This window comes from Fusarium subglutinans, assembly GCF_013396075.1.
Source record: "Fusarium subglutinans strain NRRL 66333 chromosome Unknown NRRL66333_c0000060, whole genome shotgun sequence".
Taxonomy (NCBI): domain Eukaryota; kingdom Fungi; phylum Ascomycota; class Sordariomycetes; order Hypocreales; family Nectriaceae; genus Fusarium; species Fusarium subglutinans.
This window is the reverse complement of record NW_023502123.1, coordinates 203,447-231,114: the sequence shown is the minus strand read 5'-3', so window position 1 is coordinate 231,114 and position 27,668 is coordinate 203,447. Positions and strand designations below refer to the sequence as shown.

At 48.9% G+C, this 27,668-nt stretch overlaps 13 protein-coding genes across 13 annotated transcripts; 6 read left to right on the top strand and 7 right to left on the bottom strand.

Moving 5' to 3' along the window:
- Positions 1 to 329: 329 nt before the first annotated feature.
- On the bottom strand, positions 330 to 2,333 carry FSUBG_5993 (transcriptional regulatory; the record flags this gene model as incomplete). The annotated part of the gene is made up of 6 exons (XM_036684147.1): positions 330 to 600; positions 647 to 1,422; positions 1,472 to 1,519; positions 1,577 to 2,127; positions 2,185 to 2,274; positions 2,318 to 2,333. 6 exons carry the CDS (start codon positions 2,331 to 2,333, stop codon positions 330 to 332), a joined length of 1,752 nt encoding a protein of 583 aa, XP_036538564.1.
- Positions 2,334 to 2,790: 457 nt separating this feature from the next.
- On the top strand, positions 2,791 to 3,853 carry FSUBG_5992 (kelch repeat-containing protein; the record flags this gene model as incomplete). The annotated part of the gene is made up of 2 exons (XM_036684146.1): positions 2,791 to 2,968; positions 3,015 to 3,853. 2 exons carry the CDS (start codon positions 2,791 to 2,793, stop codon positions 3,851 to 3,853), a joined length of 1,017 nt encoding a protein of 338 aa, XP_036538563.1.
- A 240-nt stretch (positions 3,854 to 4,093) lies between these two features.
- FSUBG_5991 (uncharacterized protein) lies at positions 4,094 to 5,860 on the bottom strand (the record flags this gene model as incomplete). The annotated part of the gene is made up of 1 exon (XM_036684145.1): positions 4,094 to 5,860. One exon carries the CDS (start codon positions 5,858 to 5,860, stop codon positions 4,094 to 4,096), a length of 1,767 nt encoding a protein of 588 aa, XP_036538562.1.
- Positions 5,861 to 6,096: 236 nt separating this feature from the next.
- On the bottom strand, positions 6,097 to 7,739 carry FSUBG_5990 (high-affinity nicotinic acid transporter; the record flags this gene model as incomplete). Its single annotated transcript, XM_036684144.1, has 5 exons — positions 6,097 to 6,292; positions 6,343 to 6,982; positions 7,028 to 7,296; positions 7,346 to 7,578; positions 7,632 to 7,739. The coding sequence occupies 5 exons, from the start codon at positions 7,737 to 7,739 to the stop codon at positions 6,097 to 6,099; spliced, it is 1,446 nt and encodes a 481-aa protein (XP_036538561.1).
- Positions 7,740 to 8,535: 796 nt separating this feature from the next.
- FSUBG_5989 (uncharacterized protein) lies at positions 8,536 to 12,908 on the bottom strand (the record flags this gene model as incomplete). The annotated part of the gene is made up of 2 exons (XM_036684142.1): positions 8,536 to 10,826; positions 10,871 to 12,908. 2 exons carry the CDS (start codon positions 12,906 to 12,908, stop codon positions 8,536 to 8,538), a joined length of 4,329 nt encoding a protein of 1,442 aa, XP_036538560.1.
- Positions 12,909 to 13,804: 896 nt separating this feature from the next.
- Positions 13,805 to 16,603, top strand: FSUBG_5988 (uncharacterized protein; the record flags this gene model as incomplete). The annotated part of the gene is made up of 9 exons (XM_036684141.1): positions 13,805 to 14,114; positions 14,218 to 14,268; positions 14,346 to 14,454; positions 14,830 to 14,960; positions 15,020 to 15,304; positions 15,361 to 15,538; positions 15,639 to 15,897; positions 15,950 to 16,289; positions 16,338 to 16,603. 9 exons carry the CDS (start codon positions 13,805 to 13,807, stop codon positions 16,601 to 16,603), a joined length of 1,929 nt encoding a protein of 642 aa, XP_036538559.1.
- Positions 16,604 to 16,650: 47 nt separating this feature from the next.
- FSUBG_5987 (uncharacterized protein) lies at positions 16,651 to 17,555 on the bottom strand (the record flags this gene model as incomplete). Its single annotated transcript, XM_036684140.1, has 2 exons — positions 16,651 to 16,957; positions 17,008 to 17,555. The coding sequence occupies 2 exons, from the start codon at positions 17,553 to 17,555 to the stop codon at positions 16,651 to 16,653; spliced, it is 855 nt and encodes a 284-aa protein (XP_036538558.1).
- An 825-nt stretch (positions 17,556 to 18,380) lies between these two features.
- FSUBG_5986 (peptidase yuxL) lies at positions 18,381 to 20,408 on the top strand (the record flags this gene model as incomplete). Its single annotated transcript, XM_036684139.1, has 1 exon — positions 18,381 to 20,408. The coding sequence occupies one exon, from the start codon at positions 18,381 to 18,383 to the stop codon at positions 20,406 to 20,408; it is 2,028 nt and encodes a 675-aa protein (XP_036538557.1).
- A 333-nt stretch (positions 20,409 to 20,741) lies between these two features.
- FSUBG_5985 (uncharacterized protein) lies at positions 20,742 to 21,287 on the top strand (the record flags this gene model as incomplete). Its single annotated transcript, XM_036684138.1, has 1 exon — positions 20,742 to 21,287. The coding sequence occupies one exon, from the start codon at positions 20,742 to 20,744 to the stop codon at positions 21,285 to 21,287; it is 546 nt and encodes a 181-aa protein (XP_036538556.1).
- Positions 21,288 to 21,841: 554 nt separating this feature from the next.
- On the top strand, positions 21,842 to 22,303 carry FSUBG_5984 (uncharacterized protein; the record flags this gene model as incomplete). Its single annotated transcript, XM_036684137.1, has 1 exon — positions 21,842 to 22,303. One exon carries the CDS (start codon positions 21,842 to 21,844, stop codon positions 22,301 to 22,303), a length of 462 nt encoding a protein of 153 aa, XP_036538555.1.
- Positions 22,304 to 22,687: 384 nt separating this feature from the next.
- Positions 22,688 to 23,842, bottom strand: FSUBG_5983 (SAM-dependent methyltransferase; the record flags this gene model as incomplete). Its single annotated transcript, XM_036684136.1, has 1 exon — positions 22,688 to 23,842. The coding sequence occupies one exon, from the start codon at positions 23,840 to 23,842 to the stop codon at positions 22,688 to 22,690; it is 1,155 nt and encodes a 384-aa protein (XP_036538554.1).
- A 792-nt stretch (positions 23,843 to 24,634) lies between these two features.
- FSUBG_5982 (uncharacterized protein) lies at positions 24,635 to 25,471 on the bottom strand (the record flags this gene model as incomplete). The annotated part of the gene is made up of 1 exon (XM_036684135.1): positions 24,635 to 25,471. The coding sequence occupies one exon, from the start codon at positions 25,469 to 25,471 to the stop codon at positions 24,635 to 24,637; it is 837 nt and encodes a 278-aa protein (XP_036538553.1).
- Positions 25,472 to 26,271: 800 nt separating this feature from the next.
- On the top strand, positions 26,272 to 27,226 carry FSUBG_5981 (uncharacterized protein; the record flags this gene model as incomplete). Its single annotated transcript, XM_036684134.1, has 3 exons — positions 26,272 to 26,454; positions 26,503 to 27,092; positions 27,211 to 27,226. The coding sequence occupies 3 exons, from the start codon at positions 26,272 to 26,274 to the stop codon at positions 27,224 to 27,226; spliced, it is 789 nt and encodes a 262-aa protein (XP_036538552.1).
- Positions 27,227 to 27,668: the final 442 nt, after the last annotated feature.

The following is a 27,668-nucleotide window of genomic DNA, read 5'->3' as shown; positions in this document are numbered from 1 at the left end:
CGGTGCTTATCATAAGCGGGACCGGGATCTTGATCCGGTTCACTAAGTTCTGTCCGCTGAGTTAAGCTCTCAGCCACAAGTCTCACGTAGTATCGAATTCTGAGGATGAAAAGCGTCATCTAAAAGGCGCGGACGGTAAATTGCAAGAATTCGTTAGTGAAAAGACGGCGCGTAAGATAAAAATCTCGACCGGATAGTTGATACTTCTTTAGGGTCCGGTCGGACCAATCAGATGCGACGGATCGTTGTCATCGGGTATACGGCCCGGTCGCAAGTTAGAAACTTTATAGGGAGTACCGGAAAATCCGTATACGAGTCTTAATGCCGGATCATGATGATATCCCGGCCGTGCTCCTCCATTCCCTCTTTGCCTTCCATATCGCACTGTTCCCGAGACGGACAAGCTCGGAAACGAACCTGCTGAGCTCTTGAATACAGTCCATATCCTCATTTGTCAAGTCTTCCATTGCCATGTCCTGGAACAGCGTTGCGCAACCTGCCAACAGATCAAGATCGTTTCGGGCTCGTTTATCAGAAGGATGAAGAAGAAGATTCATAAAAAGCGCCATGGCCGCTATCGGGGGGTATATCGCGATGTGGCTGTTGATGTTAAATTATGATGTGTAAAGAGACGAGTTCGACTTACCCAAACATGTCCTCCTGAAGGATATCTATATGTGATTTGAAGATCTGGAGAGTAGTGCGACTCGCCTCGAGAGAGATATCACTACTTGAATGATAAACATTATGAAGATCGTCAGGTAGACTATCGTCAACGGCGTATAGTGCGCCGCATCTCCGGACAGCGGTATGGATCACCGTCGTCAGATACTTGTATTCTAGCTGCAGATTAATGCACCTTGTTCTTTGAACAAAAGACATATCTGGGTGGATGAGTGGCTTTCCCGAGCTCAGAGACCACTTTGGCCTATAGTCCATTGGGATACTTAAGCGCCACGTCTCAATGTCACCGTCTAGTTGACGAACTTGACCAAGAATCGCTGCGTCTGATAGTTTCGAATCGTCCAGCGAGCAGAGAAATAGACAAATCGTTTCTTTGATCTGCGAGAGGCAAAGGTCCTGCGAAAAACAAACAGCATCGTCGTGCGAAATCATCTCGTCTTGAGTAGTTCTAGCTGGTGCGTTATATACCCTCGCCCAATCATGTGGCAACGTCAAGTCACAGTAGTCCCTCGTCAGACAAGGCGGCCTCCCGTATCTCATGGCTATGTCTTTGTCGAGGATGTAGCATAGCCAGAAGAGGTTCCGAATATGTCTGTGTCGACGATTAACTGCGCTATCGGAGTCGTTCGGTAGATGTGGATGTGCGATGTGACCTTTGAGATTGTATATAGCACGGCAGGCGTAGGGATGGAGTTCAGCAGCAGCACCCCACTGGCCTGAGAGTAGGTGGTAGATTTGCTGAAATATGTTAGCGCAGAGTAGGCATTGCTTAAAATCGTTCACTTACTAGCATGATAACGGTCTGAAGGCTTTCCAGAGTGCTCTGACCAAGTAACTGCGGCAAATAGCTATGCGACGCATGTATGTAGACATCGCTATCATCGAGGCGTACCTGGGAGCCCTTCAACCGCGAACACAAAGCCATAAACACCAAAAGGCACACTTGCGCCGATTCCGACTCGGAATAAGCCGCCGCCCATGTCTCTTCCATAAGCACTGGGTCGATCATAGGGTATAAAAGGCGCCAGGGCGAGGTGAAGTACGAATTCAAAAATGCTTCCGTCATTTGTCTTTCTGGGAATTTGAATGAGGGTGATGAGCTGCTAAACTGGTGTTTATGTGATCCAAAGAGGCGGAACCCAGCGAGGGAGACGCTTTTGCCGATCTTGGAGGATATCCACTCTCGGCCTTGGGGGGAATTGATGGGTATGCCTTTGAAGTACCAATGCTGTCCGAGACATGTCCAGAGCGATACAGACGCAGTGTCTGAGCATTTCTGCTGGAGATATGGCGAGATACAACCCGCGGTATCCTCAGAATCACCTCGCAAGGTTGGAATTGAAGCGGCGGCCGAAGTTGCGCTAATCTCGGCACGCATCTGCACAAGATATGCTTCAAGCTGCGCAACTCGGCTCTCTAGTGTCGCAACCTGGCTTGCAAGGGCTACTCTATAATACCTACGTCAGCCAATCTTTCTCCTACGCTGTCAAAGGGACATACTTCGAATTTGCTTTAGTGCTGGGCTCCCTGTTGGACGCGCACTCGAGATGAAGCTTCGCGCAGCGTTCACACCGCCGTTCGGGATCTGGTCTGATGCATTGAATCTAATTTATTGCCGTTAGGCTACGGATACTTCGGGCGTGGGTCATGTGTGTCACCTTTCTTTTGAAACAACCGTCGCAGGCTCGTATTCTTGGAGGCATTGTTGATTGAATGAAAGGTTGGTAGTTTGCAGCGGAGGAGCGGATTCCGTGGTGGTTTTAATGGTGCGTGGTGAGCTAACCTCAATATCTCAAGTGCCGTATGTCCACTCCGCTGATTGGTGAATTGTTGGTTATTCTGATGGGGGGCGCGGAGTCCGCATGCCCGCTGTGACCCATGATTTTCATGTGGGTTTACGACTTAGATTCTCACGCATGGCGCCATCATGTTGTAAACTAGCTGTAGTTGTGATAGTATTGGAAGCAGATAGACTACGTCCAAATGACTTGATGTTTAAAAACCCAACAAGGTACTCGAGGGAGTATAACTACAAAGCTTCCCTCCTGCTACTCAGGCATGTTCTCACAATATTAATCATCTATTTACTATAATTTGACATTCACAATGGTTTCTACTAATCTACCAAAGGCCACCTGGTCTCGCATCACTTCCAGCAAGCGTCTCTACCGTTCCTCCCAAGCTGTCTCTACGGTTAGTCAAAAGATCTACATCTTTGGCGGCGAGTTACTTCCGCGTGAACCAGTCGACAACAGAGTTGATGTTGTCAGTCTCGATGCTCAAGGTCCTCTTATACTCAACCATTACTCAATATTTACTGACCCTTTCAGATGACGGCGCGCAAACCCTCACAGCTCCCGCCAAAGCTCCCTCGCCTCGAGTCGGCAGCCCAAGCACCACCATCGGAAACAACATCTTCCTCTTCTCCGGACGCGGCGGTCTCGAAATGAGGCCAGTCGAAGAAAAGGGCGCTGTTTGGCGTTACAACACAGCCGAAAATACGTGGGACTCTATCAAGCCCGCCAATCTTTGTGCGCCTTTCCCAGATGGTCGAAGCTACCATTGCATCACCTCAGATGGTGTTGACCAGATCTACTTGCACTCTGGATGCCCTGAGCAGAACCGACTGAACGACCTTTGGGTTTTCGACGTGACCAAACGGGAATGGGCTGAGCTCCCCTCTGCACCAGGGCCTGCGCGTGGTGGCTCCTCCATCGCATTCCACGACGGGAAACTGTATCGCATGAACGGCTTCGACGGTAACACGGAACAGGGCGGTGCGCTGGATATTTATAACATTGAGACCGGTTCATGGTCTACAGTTACCTACAAGCCAGATGGCGTTGAAGGCCCTGAAGCGAGAAGTGTCGCAACACTACTGGCACTCTCGGTACAGAGCAAGACATTTTTGGTCACCATGTTTGGCGAGAGAGACCCTAGCGCTCTTGGCCACGCTGGCGCTGGAAAGATGCTGTCTGATGTCTGGGCCTTTGATATTGAGGGGGGTACCTGGGAGAGGGTGGAGACTGGTGACGAGGAACCTGTTGCTAGGGGATGGTTTGATGCTGATGCTGTACGGGATGGAGATGGAAAAGATGCTGTGGTTGTACATGGAGGCCTTGGGGAGGATAACCAGAGACTGGGTGATGTTTTTATATTGCGTTTTTAGGCATTGTGGGTATGATGCTCTCGGGAAAAGGCGGTTCCGATACCAACGCATCCTGGGAGCAGCAGACCGCTAACGACGGTAGCTGCGTTGATCATTGAACATAATTCTCGTCTTTCTTGTGAAATAATCCTTGAAACAAACTACTATAACACCTCTTAAAATTAGAAGTATATACGGCAATATTCGCACAAGTATCAAAAGACCGTATACTATCATTCCATGAACATTGATGGGCGTGCACTAGTATAATATGATGCGACTCCTATTAGCCCTAATCTCTTCAGTCGATATCACCGGTGTCCCAAACCCCTCGCCATTCGGCCCTACGAGAAAGGCACAACTAATCGCCAGGTAACCATCACGATATGGCCTTAGGATAATGGGTACTCCAAGCCCACGCAAGATCCATAGTTCATCTCCATCTGAGATATTGACAAGAGCGCTGCCATGAAATCCTTGGGCCCCAGCGAATTCCGCCTGCGGCCATACTGCTGGAATGCGCTGTACTTTTGTGACGAATGTTCCATAAACCCTCAGGATGTGCGCTTCTGTGTGCTGAAACGTGTTTGTAATGGTTTCAAAACTATGCTCTGGACATTCTTGTGGCACCCAGTTCAGTCGGTGGAATCGCCTGCCCCCAAAGTTGTTTCGAATATCCGAAGCTTCGGTACTAGACCAGTCGACGACCCACGAAGGCACGTCGAGATTCCTAGATCGAACTAACATGGTAGCGCTTACAAGGACATACAGGCTATCTTCCTTGTCTATAATTGCCTTGGTAGTCATAAGCATGACCTGCGCTGCGGTCATGTCTTGTGAATAGTCGGGAAACACCCGATACCCTGGCGAAGCTAGCCCGAGAATAGCATATACTCTATCACGATCATCGGAAGATTTGCAAGAACGCGAATGCGACAGAAGGTCTATGATATCCTTGCTGCCAGTCCAGCGAATCTTCATCCTCAAGGCCACCCCAACGTGATTGACTTGGCGGACGTGGTCTCTTTGGCTGACCATGCCGAGGATGCGGCAAAGTTGGCGATCCTCAGGAGAGCCTACCGAGACGCCCAGGTATACCAGGAAAGCGTCCCGATCTATCTGGTAGTTTTTGTGTGTTCCGCAAAACGCTTCCATGGTTCTCCAGCACTTTTCCCATGGAATGAAATGGTTGCCGAACAGGAAGGTGAGCTGACTGGATACCAGGAATTCCTGGCAGATCCAAACTCGGTTCCACCACGGGCTAGTAAGCACGTCGTAGAACGCAATCCACCCGTTCACAAACTTCTCGATGAACATGTGTTTCTGGAGATAGCCACATATGTGGAACCATTTCTCCAGTTTGTAGTCCCTAGGCCACTCGAATTCGGAGGTGTCCCAGATTGCCTCTTGTAATTCAGCCCCTTTTTCAGTACCTAATCTGTATTCTCTGTTGTATAGTATTGTCCCATCGTCTTCTTGAAAAGGGAAAGCATCACATAGGTCGTTCAACCATTTCAGTCCCTCGCCACTAGTTTCTGATGTCGATAAGCAAGCTAATGTACGTTCTGCGGACTCGTAAATCTTCCTCATGAAGCCAACTTGGTGTGACCTCTCCCTCAAATCGTGCTGATTGATACACAACTGATCGATCCAGATTCGAAGTGGTCCTCGTCCAGATGATCGAGTCCAATAACGGCGAGCGAGTACCAGCGCATGATGCAAATTCGCAAAAATGTTGCATCTTACCCCATTCACCAGGATTTTCTTTGTATCTGCTGGGTCTCCTGCACAATATGACAGAGCAAGATACTGTTTTCGAGCGTCGGTCAATAACGTCGCAGGCAGTAACTTGCACTCAAGCATATCGTCATCGCCAGCTTGTGTAGAAAGTTCGATGAGTCGAATCTCTTGCTTGCTTTTGTCGAGACTCTGGTACAGGTTCGCGGAATAAAAAGTCGGGTTCTCTGGAGTTTTGAAGACATCAAGCCCTGGGGCCGACCCCGCCTTTGTCACACTGTTCGTCGCCATTGTGAAGATACTTGGCTGTGTGAAGGTGACGGTCCAGCTTAAATAGCTGACAACGACATTCAACGATCGATAATGTTTAGATATTTAAATTTTTAACGAGAATATTATTTTGTGGATTAAGGCAGATTTGAGGCTATGCGTGGGGCTAACTGGTCCGCCTTCTGATATGCCTTACAGTCTAATGCTGACATGGTGGGTAGGTTGAAAGATGACGTCTAATCGGTGAGGCTATCTACTCATGTCAGGTACCGGAAACTCTTGCTCTGCTCGCCGTTATCTGCAAAATCCACCTCGGCGTCATCATCCAAAGGTCCATAGAGCCTTTCATTGCGCTTGTTCTCTCTCTCCAAGGCAAAATGCATAAATAACGCCAAAATAACAATGGCGCCGCTCATTCCACAACCGATTGCGCAACCCTTGACAAAGAATGGTCTATCACGATATTAGTTGTAATATAAGCATAAATTAGACAAGCAACTTACGAGTCCTCTTTTGGAAACATGTAGCTGCTCAGGAGAGACGAGCATTGCCCTATTATCAACGTGATGGCAAGACCTGCTCCCTTCTTCGAATCGCGTCCCTGATTATTAAGTAACCACGTAATGTTGATGCATAGGGCTGGGAAGATACCGCACGCAGCGAGCCATACTCCAGCGTATCGAGGACCTGGGCGGTGGATATCTTGAATCCCTGCAAGGAGCCCATAACCAACTGTAGCAATGGCAGCAAAGCCCGCTACAACAAACCCACGATTCCCCCAACGGTCCGAGAAGAACGCAGCTCCCATGCAGAGCAGAAAAGCCGTGAAATAAGCCGGCGCTGTAAGTCCTTGGGCATTAATAGAACTGTAACCCATGGCGTTAACAATCGTAGGAAGAAAGTTAGATAAAGCCGCGAAAGAAAAGTTGCAGCAGAAATGAATGACAGCGTGGACGTAATTCTTGTAGTCGAGTATTCCAGCGATGATTTGTCTCCAATTTACGTTTTTCTTGGCTCCATCGGGACCTTGGACGCGCTGGACGGCGAAGTATCGTTCTTCTTCTGTGAGAAACTTTGCGGTTGCGGGGGAGTCGATGAGGAAGAAGTAGACCACGGGAGCGAAGGCGATAGTGGGTGCGCCCTCTGATTAATGTCAGTATATGTTATTCTGAGCAGGGGTGGTCATACCTATGATGAACAACAGTCTCCATGGTGCTAACGATCCCTTGATATGAGTGATGCCATATGCTAAGCTTGATGCAAAGGTGTTTGCCAGAGGAGACATGCCAAGTAAGATAGACATCCGTAGACCTAATTCTCTTCTTTTGTACAGACACGACAAGAAGAATGGAGCACCAGCACCAAAGGTAGCTTCAAAAATACCAAGAAAGATGCGCGTGACTATCAACTGAGTCATGTTATGAACTGACCCAGAACACATCGCAGCCGTGCCCCAGCTGGCTCTTCATCAGCAACGGAAATCCCAACAAGCTACGGAAGACTCACCAAACGCAAAGGATGGACACATAAATGTGAGCAGGGAATATCTTCCAAAACATAGTCGTCCACTCAAACATAATATACGCGAGATAGAACGAATTGAGAACCCACGCCCAGTCATCGGAGCTCAAGTTCAAGGCTTCTTGTGCACCGGCGGTCTTGGCGTTGCCGATGTTACCGCGGTCGAGATACGAGAGGACGTAGAGACAGCAGACGACGGGCATGACGCGACGGTCAAACTGACGGTTTCTGTGAGTTAGAGAATTGATGTTTGAGGGAGGGGTTAACTTACAGCGCGTCTGATTCTTCGGTCCATGTCGGGTGTTGAGATGAGAGGTTGCGAGCCTGTTGAACCCCTCATGTTGTCTGTGCCATCTGTACTGGTCTTGTCCGGATCCATGATGCAATGCAGGCTGTTGTACGACACTGAAATATCGACGGTAAGATGTGAATGTCTGCAGATTTGTCCTCAGAACCGATTGCGTAAAGAAATAAGTTATGGAAATAGGTGTAACTTATAGGGAGGAGCTCCAAGGAGAAAAGTCACGGCAATTGACGTAGCCTGCCCTGGTACCTTGGCGTAGATCATTGCCTGTGGATTTCTCCGCAAGGGATCGGCAGTTGGAAAGTGGAGATTCGGACGGCCCGAGCGGGCGTAGACTCTCAATGCCGCTTCGTTAAGGTTCGTTTATTCCGTGGTTTTGCTATCGCAGTCATTTACTATAGTTTTTATGGGTAGCATTCCTGGGTGAAATCGGCATCTATAATCACGTTCCACAGCTTCGGAATCTTCGGAAGGCCGGTCCCCTCATCTCTGTTGCTACCAGCTTTGAGCACGATGTGTTCCAGCATCATGACTGTGAATTGCGCGCGCGACATTTCTATGAAGCTATTGCGACGCTAGTGTCGCTTTGACTAGGCGCATAATATTATCAGCCTCACAGCAGGAGAGTAAGAATATTTGCATGAACTATTGAGAAATTAATGCAATCTTGTTCACCTCAGATGAAGTGGGATGAAGCGCGAGGACCGGCTCTTGTGTTCGACGATACAGCTCTAGGGTATGCGGCATGTCTGGATGCCCATGTCACGGTGAAACAAGCAAGCCTCAGTGACGCAACATAAAATAAAACAAGATCTCGGGTAAGTGAAATATAGAAACCAGTTAGATATCCTCCTAATGCCATTTCTAGCTGCTAGTATATAACCTCTTGAGCACAAACCACATGTCCCTCAGCTACCTGATGTCTCCAAAAATTATCCCAGTTCATGAACTCGTCAACGTCGTTGTCCGACCCATGATCAAAAGGACAAAAGAACTGTCTTGTTGTCCGCCATACCACGTCACAAACTGGACATCTCACCGTATCCACAGAACAGTCATCCCTCTCTGAGTCCTTAACCCCCGTTGCTGCAACGTAATGCGCGTGCATCATAGCTCCCCTCAATTGACCCGCCAGTTCTTCCAACGTTTCTTCTTCATCACTAAGTCCCAGAACCGATATCACAGCGTCCCACGCCCTCTCCATCATCAGGTCCCAAGTATCCTCCTCCTGTGCCAGGTGCGTCTTGTAACACTCAATCATCATCAACGTGTCAAGCAGTCGGGCACACATATCGTCCCTCTCTTGCTCTGGGGTTGCGGAGTTATGCAGAAGCTTAGAAATCTTGGGGCTGATCTTTGCGGCGGTTTCAGGACAAAAGTGCAAGCGCAGAGATGACCTTTTCTCATCAAGATCGAAGAGACCCTCGCCATCTTGACACTCTATCGCGAACTGCCAGTTTAAGGGGCCGTATAATTCCGACTGAGATGAGGGAGACTCTGAAATGCTCCGACTCATAGAGATATCGTACGAAGCAAATTCTGGTTCAAAAGTAACGTTGGCATCGCGTTTGGATTTGAGGATAGGTAGAGGTTTATGAGTAGGGAATTTAGGACCACCAGCTACACTCTTGTCATTAGCGTCTGGAATTGCCCAGCTCTGCACCATTTCTGTCGCTATAGCGATTCCACGATTCGCGCGTGGCGAGATCATGGGCTCACTAGCAACCTCTTCTTGGGCGAAGTCGTCGCGCTGCGAATGGTAGGGCTGGTGATCTTGAGCGGTATCACCATCGGAGTTGTCCTCAGAAGCGCAAAGACATCTCACAGGCACGGAGTACGCGGGGTTATAACTCCGCGGCGTAGCATACGACTCACCACTAGGTGGCTTAGCTACGAGAGCGGCGACTTCGGGGGGCTCAGCAATTTCTGCCATAAGTGGTGTACAGTCTAGCTGGATGTCGTCTGTAGTTTCCGCTCGGATACGCGTACGCTCCAATCTTTCCGCTTCTTGCCAATCGGAATCATTAGGATAAAGAGGGAAATCATGTCCATCAAATGTCGAGGATTTGTCTTCAAGAACGCCTTCTCTTGTGGGTAGGCAAACATCATCGTCGACACTCGTCGCCTGAGCTCGAAACTCACTAGAGTCCTGGACTGCCCAAGGTCTAGGCCCAGAAGTGCTATTCGAACGTACCCTCGAACTGCGGCTTGTAATTCTATCACCAGATCCCTGCGGTTCCTCTTGCCGTGGATCGTGCGTGACTGGGGAGCCCGCGGGACGTGGAGCTTTGGACTCATCATTATCTTCATCCAAAGAACACTGCCTAAGCGCAGAGCGCCCACCTTGACTATCGTCTACAAATCCAGGTGGTAAGCCAATTCCGGATTTTGGTCGCGTTGGTGAATATTGAGGCATGTGAGCTGGTATTGGAAACGGTTCCATATCCCGTATCGAAGGTCGTGATGGTTCGCCGGGACTCTGTTTGCTATCGAACCTGCTGTGGGCAGGATCATTTCCATTATCCGACGGGTAAGACCCTGATGATCCATCATATGGCCGCGAACCCTGCTCTTGCTGTGCCTGAGTGGCTTCATCGTTGGGACTCGAAGGGTAGGCCAGGCTTTGACCGGAGACACGGACGTTGTTATCATCTGCCTTCGGATCGGGAGCGGGCTGGGGATGTATCATGGGATGTAACTGACGAGGAGTGCTATCCGTAGGACAGATCGGCCAATCGCGGCCATTGCTATCCACGAGGTTGGGTTGTGGGCTCATCATATAAGCTGGTACCGAGACTCCTCTCCTTGTAGACTCGAGTACTCGGCGCGTCGTCGAATGATGTCCAGTAGGATTGTTATACATTGCTGGTACACCCAAGTGAGTCACTTGGTAGCTCCAAGGGATGCCATGTCCGGAGGAACCAGAGAAACCGCAAGATGAACTCCCATCATCACTGACGTTGTTGAGGAGCTCGTCGATGTGTATCTCATCAAACAGTGCCTTGTAGTGATTCATCTTTTGCTCCTCAACAGTCTGGGTAGGTTGATTCTCCGAGATAGCCACGAAGCTAGTCCATTTTCTGGTAATGGAGTACATCGTGCCAATATTCTCAGCATTCGCTTTGGCAATCTGAGTCTCGGTCTCCCCACGCTTGATCTGATCTTGAAGATCTAGCAGAACCGATTTGGCGACTAAGTGGTTGTACCATCATTGCCTGGTGCTTGTTCCATGGCTAGTTCATAGGTTTTCTTCTTCGCACCGGTTGTTGTTGTGCTTATGGTGACACTCTTGGGGAGCTCGCCGCCATGCCGAAGGTCGATCAAGAAAGAGATCGAGGTGAAGCTGAATGGATGGAGTGAGGAGATTGGAGAAGGGGCTTGGATGTAAGGTATCTTGCCCTCATCTGCAGGATTATTCTTGCCAATGTCGTAATCAGCCAAGGTTTTCCTTTCAAAACCACTACCAAGATCGATATCGCAACTCCAGCTGTTCGGCTCCAGAGCAGACTTCAGCAGGCGGTTCAAGCGATCATGCCACCGTGGAGTCTGTGTAGTATGGACTACGTCGCTGTAGCCACCACCGCACTCCGCGATACTCTCGACTAGGCGGTGAGATACTTCGTCTCCAATACCCAGAGCAAAGAACCGAATGCTATCTCCGAACAGCTGGCGTTTCTTCCAGATAAATTGTATCGAGTCTTCGGGCTCCAGTTCACCATCTGTGAGAATGATGATTTGCGTGGATTTGTCCTTCGCTCGCCGTTTCACTACAGACTCCAACGCCCGAAGGAGATCCGTTCCCCCCATGTCAGCCTCAATCTGAGACACGTAGCCCTTGGCTTCTCTGATGTTCTCCCGAGTATGAGCCCGCGAGCTCTCCCATAAGCCCATTGTTGCCGAGCCCCAGGAGATGACATTGAAGACACACGTAGATGGAATACCTGAAAGAGCTAACAGCATGGCTTCACGCATGACATCAATCTTTCGTGGTCCTTTGCGACGACTGTAATAGTCTGGTGAGCTGTTTGACCAATCCATAGATCCAGATTGGTCAAGAAGAAATAGGATCTCGCCAGTAAATGATTGAGGAATAATGGCATTCCGGAACAAGTCGTTAGGTCGGATGTTCACTCTCAGAGCAGCGAAGCCCTTGTCATCTGCCGGGCAAGCGATAGCTCCTGATTTGATTTGGTGCCCTTCGTTCATCTGAATGACAAACACAAAGTCCTTTCTCAGAACAGGTGGCTCGGACTCATGGTGCCAGACATAGTAGGTTTTGGGTGATGTATTCCTTTCCAGCATGTTGGAGTATTCGGCAGGCTTGGAGCCCTCAAATTGAAGGAGGTGACCTGACTCCTCTTCACAACCTTCCTGATTGACTTTGCCGTTGTCCATGACCTTGATCCATATATCAAGCCTGTCCTCTGTTACCTTCGATGCTGGCTCCCACTCTATTGGCGCTTTACTATAGCGTGGAGCAATGGACATTGGAATAGTGAGAGCTATCCCCTCGGTTGCTTCTGACTCCATCATGACGACCTTGAGCTCTTGAACGTAAGTGATCTTGATCTCCACGGTCGTGTTGGCTGGTATGTTTCCAAGGGACGTCTCAAAGATCTCAGGTGTATGCTCTTCCAAAAGAGCGGGAGCTGCCACTTTATCGCCAACTGCTTCTTCAAATTCCTTTCGCGCTTGTACCTTCGGCTTGACGACACCTCTGACGCGACGCTCATCGCCAATGGTGCATTCAAAGGATGTGATAACAGCTCCATCGTAGATAGGGAACACATGCTTCGCCGCGTTGATGATAATGTCAGAAGGATTGTGAAATTTCTGCACCAACTCTGTATGAGCGACTGTACCGTCCACAGTCGCCGTCAAAGAAACACTGAGCATCGATAGACATAGTGTGACCTCGGGTATCTTTGCAACCCTAGCTTCGGCTTCAGGCTCGTGGTATGGTGCTATAGAGTAAGACCTGTATTCATTTCCAATGCCACGGGTATCTTTAACCGGCGTGAAGGAGCCAATATCATCGTATGGCTCGTCATTAGGCGTCGCTTTCGCTACCCAGTGAGAAAAATGATCGAACGCACGACCTTGGACTTTTCTCTTGGGCCTTTTCTGTCGGGTTACGGGTGTATCGTCACCCCAACCTCCCTCAGGCATGGCTAGCAAGTTGCCTGGGGCCGAGAATATGACCCCGGACTTAAGTCGCTGGGTAAAGACATGACGGCTAGCCATTTTGCTGTTGAGTCTCTAATTTCGAGTCGGTAGTATGATAGCGAAATCTCAACTAGAACTGCTGGCATGTATTAGAAGGAAGGAGAGTTCTGTTCAGTCGTTCTTATCACTCCAACAGTACTGCTTACTCCGTATGCAAATCATCATGCCAAGCGTGTGACTAAGGATTTTCAACCCCCATGTCGCAGCCGCAGTGCTTGCCAGAGTAAGACGGATGCAGATAATCGCTCAAGGGTGCATGAGGTTGGGCCCTGGGAGTATAATTATCCGATTCCTTCGGGATATGCTTTGCATCTCACTGATGAATCCTATCTCGGACTCGAAGAGCATAATTTAATCATGAAAGTCTATATTTATCTTGATCTGAGCCTTTTATTGATCTGGATAAATGTGGCTCAAGTGAAGGGCCTCACGATTGTGTGATGAACGTGCATATCGCATGCATGATGAGGGGAGAGGTGGTCTGACCAGCGGGGTCGCTGCCAATCATCATATAGGATCCTTGTACTCGGACACGCAGGTGTTGAGAGACTCAGTACTCAGCGAGGTGGGGGTATTTGTGGCTTTCCAGAGACAAGATTGCTTCCAGGTATATCCTCAGTAAGAGAATAAAGACTACAAATGAGTCAAGATTGAACGGAAAAGAAAGAGAGCCCAGGTCTAATACTATCCCATCAAGTTGCCATTGCCATGACACTTCTCGCAATAAGGCTGGGATGTATAACTTGTGGTCGGACTGAGACATGGGCTGTGTCGCTGCCTAACGTGACCACCAGACTCAGCCGCATAAGCACTGCCACTAATGAGCCTGGTTCCCTTGCGCCAGCCTGATTATTTTCTTTTTGATCATGTAGCATGCTTCTCGGTAAACCTCTGATGTTCCAGAACTTTCAATCATGAACACGTTACACCCAGGTACATTGGTAGAAGAAGATGTAATGAGGGTCTTCGATGAACTGGCGGAGGAAATCCTCAATGTTTCGGACCGGATCTTCCCACTTGCGTCACCTGTCAATAACTCACAGACAACTTTCACACTCAGCGAGAGAGCCTTAACGCCATACGCCGGGTCTGATTCAATTCCAGATGAACTAATCATCTGTCCGAAGGCTCGTCTCCGTGATAGTACGACAGAGAAACCAAAAGTCTTCGAGTGTCGGTGCTGCTGTGTAGGCGAACCGCATGCCGACACCTTGACCTACAAACGTGAGTAACCCGAGCATAAACGATTTTATGGATAGATGCTGATTTAAAGCTAGTCATAAAAGGAAAGAGCCTCCTCACAGAGGAACTAAATCCTGATAGGCAGCGCAAATGGTCTCTTATGGCGGTGAAGCCGGAAACGCCAGAGCTGGTCATTGTGAGATTATCGAAAGTATCGCCAAAATGTACAAGCGCCCCCTCAAAGCTATGAGATGTTGGGCTAAGTTCGCATAGACTATAAAGAGCTTGATGCCGCATCAAAGAACATTTGTCCTCAGGGAATATCTCCCAAGCGTGTTTTCGGCATGACAGTTTGGCCGGGAATGGTGCATATGATACAAAAGTAAGTTGTTACCACATTTGGCCTGACATCCATTGAGTGTCTCTTGGAAGCTGAACTGCTCAAGCGACTGGGGGTTTCCTTCTGCCAAGATAGCGAAAGTTATCCTCCACTCGTCCAACACCTCGACCTTGCTTCAAAAGCCCTCACGTATCGAGCTAAAACACTTTGGCGTATTGCAATCTCCCCACTCGGGGAAGGAATTAAGTCAAGGGGTCATGACCAGCTTATTGCCTCAGCCCTACTTTTATATCCTTTCAAAAGGATTTCGCTCGGACAAGGACGCCTGGAAAGTGCGCGGTCAGTCTCACTGCTATAAGGGGAGTAGTGGTTTGTGCTGATACTAACAAATCCTACTGCAGTAAACTTAGATACAAGGATATGTCACGAGACCAACCCTCTCGGTAGACTTGTTGTTACTCTTCAGAATACGATGGTACCACATGCCATTGTTCGAGGGCAGGAGGGAGCTGAGGATGATGTTGAATTTTACTTCGATCTACGAGAAGGTCGGTCATTCAAGCCGTGTTAGGCATTTTCTACAAACTGACTATCACACTGATGATAGACGCACAGCAATTCACGGCATATCTCGAAGCTGGTCAGGACAGACTGCGAGAATTTTTCATTCGTGGCCTTATGGAAAACGAGCAAGTCGTGCGTCTTCGGCTGCTTGATTCCGATTCCAGTCCAAGAGAGGATGCCGAAAGTTGGAGGGAGTCTGTAATATCCTCCAAAGGTTACAGCCAAGCAATAATGACCCTCAAGTTGGTATCATCACACGAAGGTGGAGATCAGAGTTGCAGGGCAATTGTGTCAAGAGAGAGATACGAAAATGCTATCTGTATCAACTGTAAGGGGTTTCCTACTGCGTTTTCTATTTGTGCCTCGAGGCTGACAGAGGGATAGTCAAAGACAAGATGCCACAGATATCTCAAAGAGGCCTCTTGAAGTCTCTACAAGACCTGGAGATATGGATAAGCGATTATGATCAGAGCGGCAAGTCTATCGTCTCCCGGATGAGCTGGGAGGAACTTACTCTACGAGGGACCAAGCCACGAAGTCTCAGAGCCACATTCATCAAGAGGTAAGTTTCCCAGAATACCTCGACAAATAGCTTACAGTTTTGGAAGTGAAAACGAACGTACGGCGGGTCATTGGCTTGATGAAATAGACGACCTAATCAGAACTATGCGAGGCGAGAGAAAGGATTCTTACGAGCGGGTCAAGATCGCTATCATCGACTCTGGCCTACATGATAGGGAGAGAGGTCGTTACCGAGCTGAGTATAAAGACTTTACAGGCGTGCCTAACAATGACTCGTGGCACGGTACTTGCTGTGCTGGGATCGTTCAGGGGGTATATGAGGAAGCTAGGCTTTACATTGCGAGGATCTTTGAACGGGACCATGCTGATAAGATTGAGGGACCTCTTCGAATGGCGAAGGTCTGCGTCAAATGAAAATGAAATGCGGGACTTATACTGACTGTTGAAACAGGCTATCCACTGGGCCATCGAGCCACCGCGGTCCGTCGATATCATCAGCATCTCCGCTGGTTTCCGCAACTACTCCAAAGAACTCGATGAAGCTGTTACCAAAGCCAAGGCCGCGGGAGTGCTTGTGATAGCCGCCGCTTCAAATTGGCAGAACACGAACACTGTCGCCTTTCCAGCTCGGCATAATCTCAGCACCATGTGCATCTACTCTACCAATACGGGCAATCAGAGCTCCAGCTTTAATCCGGAACCTCGTGTTGATACGCAAAACTTTGCAATTCTAGGCGAGGGATTTCAACATCCGGATCAGAGGAGGAATGAGCGTATGAGTGGAACTTCAAGTAAGAACCATATGTCTTGAGAAGAGTTTATTTGCTGATTATAAACAGTGGCAACAGCTGTTGCGGCCGGACTTGCTGCGAGAATCATCGACTTTTCACGACAGAAGGATAACAAAGCCTCGATCTTCAGGGCACAGGATGTAGGAAAGCTGCCAGGCATGCTGTCGATATTCAGCACTATTTCAAAGCCAGCAGGTAACCTCAGATACATCTCACCGCTGGAGTTGTTACCTTTGAGGCATGGAGTCAGTCGGGAGGCGGATAGACAACGCGTGAGGGAGGTTCTATCACAAGCGATGGAGAGGGCAAACTAGAAAATGATTCGTATCAAATAACGAAGTATCTAGCCCCAGATATTGATCTAGTTTGTTGAGTTTCCATCCAAAATAACAACTTCGTCGATTGCATCATCTTCGACGACCGTGAAGCCCTCCAAGCCTTCGTCGCACAATACGTCCTCGACATTGAGCTCACACTCATCCCCAGCTGCAAACGTAGCTCTCTTGCTATACGGGTCCACTGACCAGTCCTTCATCAGTAATCCTTTGTGGATCTTGGCAAGACGGACAGCCCAGATGAAATCACCAGGATGCTCTCCAGAAACTCGCTGGGAGGCGATGCGTTGATTGGTGGCTGTGGCTCTCGTTGTAGCAACCAACGGAAGGTCACTGTAAAGCATCAATATCAGCTGGGATTTATAGTGAGAGGTAGGACTTACAGTTCTGGACCAATGTCGGCTGCAATGTTGGTCTCTTCGTGCGCTTCACGCTTCCCCGCACGGGCGACTTTGATACCTGTGATCATAAACATGGACCAAGAGACCTTTCCCTGGTAATGGGCTTTTAATTGGTCTTGCTCCAGACAATCCTTGATATACCCCTTCGTAGGCTGTACTATGTACGTATCCAACCGATCATACTCCTCATGACTCTCCACAGTCTTCATGAAAGCAAACTGCAGACTCGTCTTAGCTGTAACGCCCGTAGCTGCGAGTATCGGCGCCCCCGCAGCGAGATTTGTACCGGGGGATCTTAATCTGGCATCATCCCATGTAAAGTTGAGGGTACTGTTGCAAAAGACGCGCATGCGTGGCGGAAAGGGGAGGATTGAACCATGGTTGAGAGGGAAGTCGAGGGTTTTGAGGTTGGAGATGAAGTGGCCTAGGCAGAGAGGGGCAATCGAATCATCGCCGTCGCCGCTGAGGATGGCGTCCTCTTGGGCGGGGGGATAATCAATCTGACGGAGCTTGAACCAGACTTTTTCCATTTTTTTATTGCCAAAATGTAAAAGGCGAGATGGATGGGGTGCCTCGTGGACAGTCTGGCTGTAGAGCTGAATGAAATGCAATTGTGAGGCCTCTTGGGGAGAACAAGGCTGTGCTGTGCCACCTGCATAGCCAATTGGCCATCAATGTGCCTCTGCGTCGATCGTGTGGCATTCGCTGTAACAAAATATTTACAGCCGCTGGAATTTCCGAACTCCTTCAGGTTGGACTACCACTTCCATCTGGCTCGAGATCGAGATTATTGGTGATTGCCGTCCTAGTACTGCGGTTCAACATGATCCGACCCTGGAGATTCATCTTGCTGCATGTAAGCTGCATGATGACCTGGCTTGACCTAAATGAGCAGGCTTTGCGACGAGACACATTCCATGTGCCTACAATCGTAATCAACAAGCATAATGAGTCACATGCCGTGTTTATAAGGCTGATGCTCAGCGGAGTCTTTATCTGCAGTCGATCTCTTGATCGCGATGGGCTTTAGTGGTTCAGTCACTGTGGATATTCCACCGTTGTACGCACCAACCAATCGGATGATTGATCTACGCTTACTCTAGTGAGTCGATCAATGAGTCAATGGTATTTCTCACTGCATCTAAGAACAAGTCAGATTCATGATGTAATAAAGTAATGAAAGCGGACTCATTCAATTGAACATTTACCGAACATTCCCTATTTAACATCACAATCTCGCGGCCTTTCAATAATTCCCGCCTCAGAACACAGCTTCTCGTAACTTGAGTCCCCCAGAACAACCCCTCAGAGCCCTTCGCTGTGCTCCCCAGCACACAATTCACATCGCCTCAATCATGGCCCAATCCACAACTCCAGGCTTCGACAAAGCCTTCGCCCAAACCCTCTGTGATCTCCAAGTCCCCAAAGCCATCAAATTCTCTCCCAACGGCCAACAGCTCTTATACTCCACCAGTCTGATCGGCGGCCATCGCAAAGGTAAAAACGCCCTCTCAACACTCTGGATCGCATCATCTGCCGAACCAAACTCATCTCGTCAACTTACCTCCGGCCTCTTCAACGACACTTCGCCAAAATGGCATCCTGACGGAAACAGGATTGCGTTTCTGTCAGATCGTGCGAAAGTTGGTGAGAGCTCGGCGATCTACATGCTCAGAATGGACGGTGGTGATGCGACTCCTATAACTGATGCTGAGAATGAGGAGGATATTGAGACTTTTTCGTTTTCGCCTGATGGAAAGACCATTGCGTATGTTTCGCCGGATGAGAAATCGGAGGAGGAGAAGGAGAAGAGTGAGAAGGATGAGCCTGATCCTGAAGTCTGGGGCGAGAAGTGGGATTTCGCGAGGTTGAGACTCGTCGATGTAGAATCTCGAGATACAAAGGTTCTCGTTGGTGGCGAAACTCACGTCGGCGAGTTTTGTTGGAGTCCTGATGGCAAGGAAATTGCTTTCATGAGTAAGGAGAACCCTCACATCGAAGAGGCGTTGCTGACAGGCACGACCATCTCGACGGTTAATGTTGAGACTGGCAAAGTCACAGAGCTCTGTAAGATCATGAATGAGCCGTATGATCTTACCTGGGCGCCTGATGGGCAGATCTATTTCATCACTGGTGTACCTGTGGATAAAGACTCTGGAGGAAGGGCGGTTTACAAGACTGATCCCAATGCCGATACTCACGACTTCGTAAAGGTTGCATGTGGTGTTGATGATGATGCTGGAGGTCTTCATGTCGTCGGTGGCAAGGTCCTCGTGAATCGCCAGATTAGGTTTGTCGATGTCATCAGTGAACTTGGAGGTGATGATCTTTTCGATGAGCAGACGGAGCTCTGGGTATATGATGTTTTCATCGACCCAGAGACTTGTACTTCAACTCTAGCAGCAAGTTTGTCAGATGTTGGAACTCCGTATGATATTTTCGTCATCGAGAAAGATAAGCAGGAGATCAAAATCTCCAACCATGGGAAGCCCCTCGCAGACAAGTCCCTCGGTACATGCACAGTCCTTACCTGCCGATCCACCGACGATGAAGTCGAACTTGACGGTCTTTACCTCACCCCAACAAACCCCAACAAAAAGCCCCTCCCAACATTCGTCCTCATCCACGGCGGTCCAACATCTCGCGACACCGATAGCTTTGACACAACATGCTTCAACTGGGCGCCGTACATCCTCTCAAAAGGCTACGGCGTTCTCCTCCCTCAATATCGCGGCTCAAGCGGGCGCGGTGAGAAATTCGCTTCGTACAGTATGGGAGGACAGGGGAAGTATGACTACGCTGATGTAGTGGCCATCACCGATAACGCCATCAAGAAGGGCTTTGCGAATCCGAAAAACCTGATTGTTGGGGGTTGGAGCCAAGGTGGTCTTTTGACGTATCTGTGCAGTGTTCGCAATGGTCTTCATGGTCTTGGATGGCGCTTCAATGCAGCTATCGCAGGAGCAGGAGTATGCGATATCGAAAGTCTTGCGCTTACAGCTGACCTTGGCTCAACATATGAGATCGAACTCGCCGGCGGAGATACGATCTGGACTCTTGACCGCGACGACACGAGGAATCGGCAAGGCAGTGCGCTCTGGGAAGTGTCTTCTGCAGTTAAGCACGCTAAAGAAACGGGGGAGATGGTTATCCCGCCTATGCTGATTCTTCACGGTGACAAAGATGAACGATGTCCGTTCTCACAGGCGGAGGGGTTTAGGAGAGCGTTGAGGCACTGGGGGTTGCAGTGTGAGTTTGTCAAATTTCCTGGTGAGGGGCATGGGATTGAGCAGCAGAGGTTCTGGTTTGATATGTTTGAGAGGATTGGGCGGTGGTGTGATACGTACATTGGGGATGGGGCGATTAAATTGGCGATGAGATGAAGTGACAGTGTCGGTATGTAGGTGATAATGATTTAATTGTTGCCAAGCCCTCTGCTTGTTCTTCTCAGTGACAATGAAGATAATCGCACGTTCTGGCAGTCAGATACGAACAGAACGACAGTGGCAGAAACCTCTTCTCGCAGTGTCCCAACACCGGAACAGTGAACACTCTGACTTACTATGCACTCCAGAATATCCTGTAATAAGAAACTAAGCCCATTATAAGAATCCTATCCCAACTCAAACCATCCATCCATCTCGAGCCAACCCAGCATCTACCATTACAACAAACTCAACACCCATTAAGAATCCAAAACAACTCACATCGCCATCATGCCTCACCCTCTTCTTCAGACCGAGACCGACCACACCGCCCCTAAGCCTTCCATCACCCTCACCACCCCTTCCCCCATCACCACCACTCCCCTCCACCCCAAGCGCAACCCAATCTATCTCCGCTCCTTTCTCCGCTTCGCCATCGGCGCCGCTGCAACATCCTCCAATGAATTCATCAGCCTGCGCGTCATGAAGCACGACCCCGTCCTCAACACCTACGCCCTCATCCCCTTGGCGCAATCTCGCCTCAGAAAGCCCGGTGATATCGAAGTCGTCGTCATCACCGCCGAGGAAATGAAGAAGATGCCTGATCGCTTTGGAGGCAAGATCACCAAGGAATCTACTACCCGCACTGGTCCGAGTCTCGCGGAGTTTCCGGTCTTTGGATACACGGTTCCTGAGTTTGGGGATTTAAAGGACCAGGGGCTGGAGGTGCTGGCGTGGAGGGTTTTTGGGAGTGGGGATAAGGTGTTTATGGATACTGATGGGTATGGACTCCCGGGCGTGTCGGGCATGATTCAGGCTTGGTTTGAGCGTATTTGAGGAGAGATGTAAGACCTGAGAGTTATGGTGTACTGGTTGTATTGCTGACAGTGGTTAGAGCCCCTTGTCAGGATGGTGGAGGTATCAGTTTGCTGATTCTACTGTGAGGATCTGGTTTTGGCAGGAATAACATCAGTGTGACAGTAGCTAGCGGTCGTATAGTTTGCGAAATGCTATTATTTTGCTTGGTGTTTCTCTTCTCTCTTACATCTGAAGCTTCAAAGTGATCGTCAGGTTCAAGTGATTGAGCTCTCTGTAAATGTTGGCATCTCTTCATAAGGTACCGTGAAGATGTGCACAGCTCGTCATGCTGTCTGGCTGGAAGAACGTGCACGCGGCTCTGCTTTTAGCGCCCATGCCAAATCCTAACATACAAAATCCAGTGGAGTTAGCGCCCGATTCTTGACCTGCCATTCGACGGCGCGTATGATCGGCTCGTGAGTCTGACTGAAGAACTATTTAAACAATCCGACGTCCAACGCATGCTGACTTTCATGCTTATCTAGAAATTAAGCAGGAATACCTACACTTTTATTAATTAAACCCTATTGAACATGGCTTCCCAAGAGAACGTGTCAAAGACCCCATTAAAGAACATCGAGGAATTTCTCCAACGCCATCCTCAAGTCCGCACCGGCACAGCCGCAAAAGCCGAACTAGACAGTATCCACGAACACGGCGATACATTCTGCGTCATAAACAAACTCTACGACAACGCAATTCTTCACAAAGACTACGATGGCGACTCTTTAAAACTCGTCTTTGCTTTCGCTTACGTCAACGATGAGCAGGCAATGGTCAACTATATCGAAGATGCTGGAGAGGATGATACTGTCTTGTGCGATTGTGAAGTCGGGGTGGGGGAAGGTCCGGACCATCATCTCCATGAGTTTGTGAGGGCTACGGTGCCGGATTGTGAGATTCATAAGGGGAGTGATGAGCCGGATCCTGGGTGCTCGGATTGTTGGCCAGTGCATTGTGGGAGTAATTGTCGGGGCGTTGAGGGATTTGAGTGAATGTGAGTTTGGGTATGCATGTTGGTTGGTCAGAATGGAAGGGCTGGTTTCAAAAGAAAGCTGTATGAGATCTTTTGTCGGTTGCGTGGTGTTCTTGACGAGGGAATGTCTTCAAGCCAACAGCTCGGCTGCTCCCCCACCAAACCACATACCCTGCTCATGGCAGTATGGCTTTGGATTCAAATAATCAAGCAGTTTATAACATATCCTGTCGCTAATCTCAGAAGTACAGAGACTTGTTAACTCGTGAATAAGCGCACCCATTGTGAGTCGTAAAATAGTCTTGATCTAATCTATCGTCGTGTCTATGATGCCATATCTAAATCTATCAAAAGTCTACTCTTCTCTATCCACGCTTAATGCAAATCCCTCTAAACCAAATATCTATGCCCAACCAATTCTAAAAAGCTCATAATGACTCTCATCACCCCTCCCAACACCACTCCTCTTATCCAACTTCTGCCTCTCCAAAATATCCAACCTCCTTCCATCCCTCCCACACAATCTCTCCCTCTCCGCAAAAGCAGCCTCAACAGTATCCCCAATACCCGCAAACTTTCCATTAGGCCGTATCGTAACTAACAGCCAGAAAATACCATCATCTGAGAGAAGTCGCGTTGCGCAGTCGCGTAGCCAGCGTGCGTGTTCAGGAGCGTATACAACGTCTGTAGCGAAGAGCATGTTTGCTGGGATGTCGAAGGGGGCGGTGTTGATGAAATCGGCCCAGTCGAGAGGCGATGCTTGCACGGGGGAGGGGGAGGTGTAGTTGATGGATATGTTGGACTCGAGGTTTGAGAGCACGGCTGGGTGGTAGTCTGTTGCGATGATCTTGGAGTCGGTTATGCCCAGAGCGGGGATGAGCTTTCCGAGGACAAGGCTTACGAGCCCGGTGCCTGCACCAAGCTCGATAATGCGACTATGTTTGGTAGCATCAAGATTTGTCAGACCGAATCGTTCGGGGTCTGTACACATGAGATCCGAAAACACGATCGAAGCACCCCAGCTTTGGAGTCCAACGTCTTCAAAGTCTGTATCGTTCGTCCCCGCAAGTCCATCGTTCAGTTGAACAGAAATGTGCTTCTTGTCCTTGCCAGGAAGGCTCATCTCAAATGAAAACTCTCTCAAAAACGGCGAGTTCTGGTCATCTTCATCCAAGGCACTGGCAAACAATGACTCAAAAATATACGCCGCCTGGTCTAGCGCCCGCTGACTCGCCTCCTCCGATGAAAAGATTTCCAGGCTTTCAACGCGCGAGATGAGTCCTGTCAACCAGCGCTCAGTAAATGATTTCTCGTGAACATCCGCACGAATCGTCGCAGGCGTCAGTTCAGCCTCATCGTCCTCGTTGCCGGAGGTATATCCCGAATCCACCTCCGCAAACCCATGCTTCACATCCCCCAACTCCTTCGAAAAAGGAAACGATAAAGGACAGTAAATAGCCGCCAAGTAATGCAATGCGCTAAACACCTCTGATTCCGTGATTTTAGAGAGCGTGAACAAAGGCGGTAAGCTGCTCGAAGGCAGCGCAATGGTGCTCATCTTAACCCAGTCTGTAAAATGAAAGATCGTGGAGAGAAATCCGGGGAGAGAAGAAAAGATAAGAGAAGGAAGAAAAATATTAAAGTGGGTGGCGGGACGCTATCTTGAAATAGGTCTAAGCCCGAAACTTGAAGCTATCGTGAATGAAAAAAAAAAATCTTGCTGATAAGTTTAGTAGAGTCCCCACGTGGCCCACTGTTAGGCTGGCGTTAGAAGGTTTCGGGGGCTTCTAAATGCCTGAGGATCATGCACTAAATTTGACTGACAGTGCTGAAATGTTGGTATGGATGTGGGTCTCTTTGCGCTAGCGTTTCGGTGTTTGCTTCCGATCACCTCAAGGTTGGAGAGTTCATGATAAGTCTGTCATGACTCACGAAGCCACAACCAGACCCAATAGAATTGTTTGAGTTTTAGATGACTTTTACTATGAAAACTAAATGAGAAGAGTCCACGTTGTGGGAAGGATCTGCTTTGTAGTATCTCAAACCTCTAGGTTAGCTTACTGGATTATCTTTAGACAAAACTGATGTCTGTATTCTAATTGACCGGAGTAGTTTTCTTCCATGTACTTCTTCTTTTATAGAGTCTGAATATTGACGAGCCAAGACGGACGCCTTTACTTGGAATTGAAGATAAATACAACAAAGTACTATAATTTAACATTCATATCAAGTGCTCTTTAACCATAACCATGGCACCGAATTATCTTACAGCGGTTTCCGGCCCCAAATGAAGCGCATAGGAAAATACGCCCCAACATCCTTTAACTCGGTCTCCAGATCACCCACAAGGTTATCCAACCTCTCGTCCGGCAACGGCTTCAAAGAAGGACTCAACCCTAATCACGTTAGCCCGCATCTCCAAGATCTTAAGAAACTCACCTTTAGCACCAGCCGCAAACCCCTTCGCAATAATCAAATCCGCTCCAACCCCCAACCTCCCCAGCTCCTCATCCTCATTCCTCTTGCCAACCCCCCTCATAGCCGTCATTTCCTGTACGTCCTCCAGCCCAGCTTCAACCAACCAAGACTTCATCTTTGGTGCTTCGAGAGGATCTAAACGTGAGGCTTGGCAGACGGCTCTGATACACGCAAACATGTCGTGATACCTTGGATTTTCAGTCTCGGGAGTTGGGCAGATACGATCACAGTCGCCGATCTGGATCCATCCGCCTGGTTTGAGAAGTCTGATGTGATCATTCACCACAGTACGTTGAGATGAGCTGGAACCAGCGGCGATGAGAATCATGCGCATGTTGATGAGATCGAAAGACTCATGCCAGGATCCTGGTGGAGGATCTTTGATATCCTGCTTTACATAACTGATCCCATCCGTGGTCGTCGCTGGAAAGAAAGAAGTGTTGATATCAGTGCCGATGAAGGTATGTTCACCTTGAGCTGGCCTAGGAATTGAGGACTGAACATCGCGCATCCAGAGACCATCCGCAGTCCCGACATCGAGTATAGCTCGAGGCTGTGTCGAGAAATCAATCGGCGCGAATATTAATTTCCCCTCTGCTGCCTGCTTGAAACCGAGATGATAAATGGTCAGCCGGCCTATGTCACTGCTCACGTCTTGGTCCTGAGCTTTGAGATACCACTCTGGCGTTGAGTAAACTGCTTCTGACATTTTAAGTTGTTTGGGACTTGTGAATGAGTCGGTAAGGTGAAGTTAAAGGATGACGCTGGAGTAAGATACTTCGCTTATCTTTTTGTCGCGATTGATGACACGTGCCTGCTGAGCGGCGCAGCCATTGCTCACTTGCGTCATTGCAGACTTTTCCGAGAGGACTTACAGCCAAAGGAAGTTTTGCATAGGTTTTAAAACAGTTACATCAGCCTTCATGATGGAGCTCAGGGCGGTGCCCAACTACTCAGGTAATGGGGTCGGATGCAGAGCTTTTCGTATGCCGAATGACCACGAAGACTTCTGGACATGTGTCATCATGTGAGGCTTTGATAGAGAATTTTATATCATAACGAGCGAATGCGCTTGGTGGCATCATAAATTGGCTTAACGGTTTGAGTTTAAACTCACGTGGCACCATGAACGCGCTCATCAAGCACTGCATCTTGAGACGCATCTCAAGATCTCTGGGACGTAGAATACACGAGGGTATTCCTCTTAAAATTGTTCGGGAAGATGTCATCAATGCTGCCGCACTTGAAAGCCGGATTCAATCCTTAGAATATCGCTAGAACTGTTGTTAAGAGCCTTGCCTCAACCTAAATCTTCCATATAGATAACCCAGATAAAAGAACCTTCTTTAAACTTTGATACTGGGACAAATTACAGTTGAATGCCCTCCACAAGACGAATTTCAAAATTCCCCTGTAAATCCCCTTGCGATGCTTAATACCTTCACTTCGACGGCGTCCAACAGGCTAGCTAACCAGCTTCCACTGGCACTCACCTCTATGCCATAAGCCATGGCAAAGAACTGGGTGAAGGAGAAGCCCTGGCTGCCCCAAGATATAGGGCCAAAACTCCCTCCCTTCGACGGCAATCTGATGGACCCTAATGTCCTATTCCTCAAAGCCCTCGATTGTGACTCTTCCCATGGCACCATCGTCAAGGCACGCATCGGTCGCCATCTCTACGCCATAAAATTCGTACGTCCCTATCGACCTTTATTAGTAAATTATCCTAATGGCCTGCAGTTCCTCGACCCTCCACCAGAAATTAACACCAGAGATATCTACGGCCACAAGGGATCGTGGAGCTGCTGTGATGGCTTCGACTGGTATTTCTCACCGTTTGAGAACGAGTGTCGAGCTTTTGGTAGACTGAAGGAGGAGAGAGCCGAGTCCATTGCTGTCAAGGTCTACGGATGGGTTTCTCTCACGGCAAAACAGATTAGAAGAAAACTCGCTGCTGCGGGCGCGGAGAAGTTGACCGGATTTCCTCCTGGAATACTCTACGGCATTGTCAAGGACTGGGTCGAACTGACTCCGTATCACGATTCGAAGCAACGCGCCAATTACGACCAGATGGTAGCCGTGAAGTACTTCGCCAGAATGCTCAAAGATCTCCATAAACTTCACTTTCTGGGCATAGTGGTTCGCGACTTGAAACCAGATCAGTACATCGACGGCGTCCTCATCGATCTCAGCCTCGCCTCTACAGTTCCCCATCCCTACGGTCCCACAGCCGAAGGCCCCGAAAGTCCATGGCAACCGCGCTGGACTTACGAAAGCCTCGCAGCATATGATCTATACAACTTCCAAGTCCACGTCATTGACTTCTGGAGGTATAACCAAAAGAGATTCTTCAGCAAACGGATGCGAAACGGGGTACAGACGAAGTGCAACGTGGACGCGTATCCGGCGGATAGATGCAAGAAACGATGCTTCACACACACAAAACAGTTCGTGCCGCTTTTGAATTATTATGAGGAGGTGTTGGCGATGGTGACGAAGCCGATGTATGATCCGTTGGACTTTTTGAGGAGAAATCCAGGGTATCCGGTGCGTATTGCGCAGTTTGGGGCTCCAGCGAGAGGGCCGTCGCCGCCACCGGGACCTAGAAGGATGATTCAAGGCGGGTGTTGTGCTGTTACGTAGCGTGAGCGCTACTATTGTTACTCAGGAGTTGGTATTGAATGAACCGTGAGCGCTGATCAGTGAATATTTGAATTACTCCGTAAACGCTCTGAACACCGAACTTGATATGATCGACATGAGACGTGTTCGATTTCATCTAGCATCAGAACCTATTAGGCGGCGCGTATACACTAAACAGTGCACGGCCTACTAGTGTAATAGAATTGAGGGATCTTATTTCAAAAGTCCCGCGGTAATGCGGTTGATATGTTATTTCCAGAATA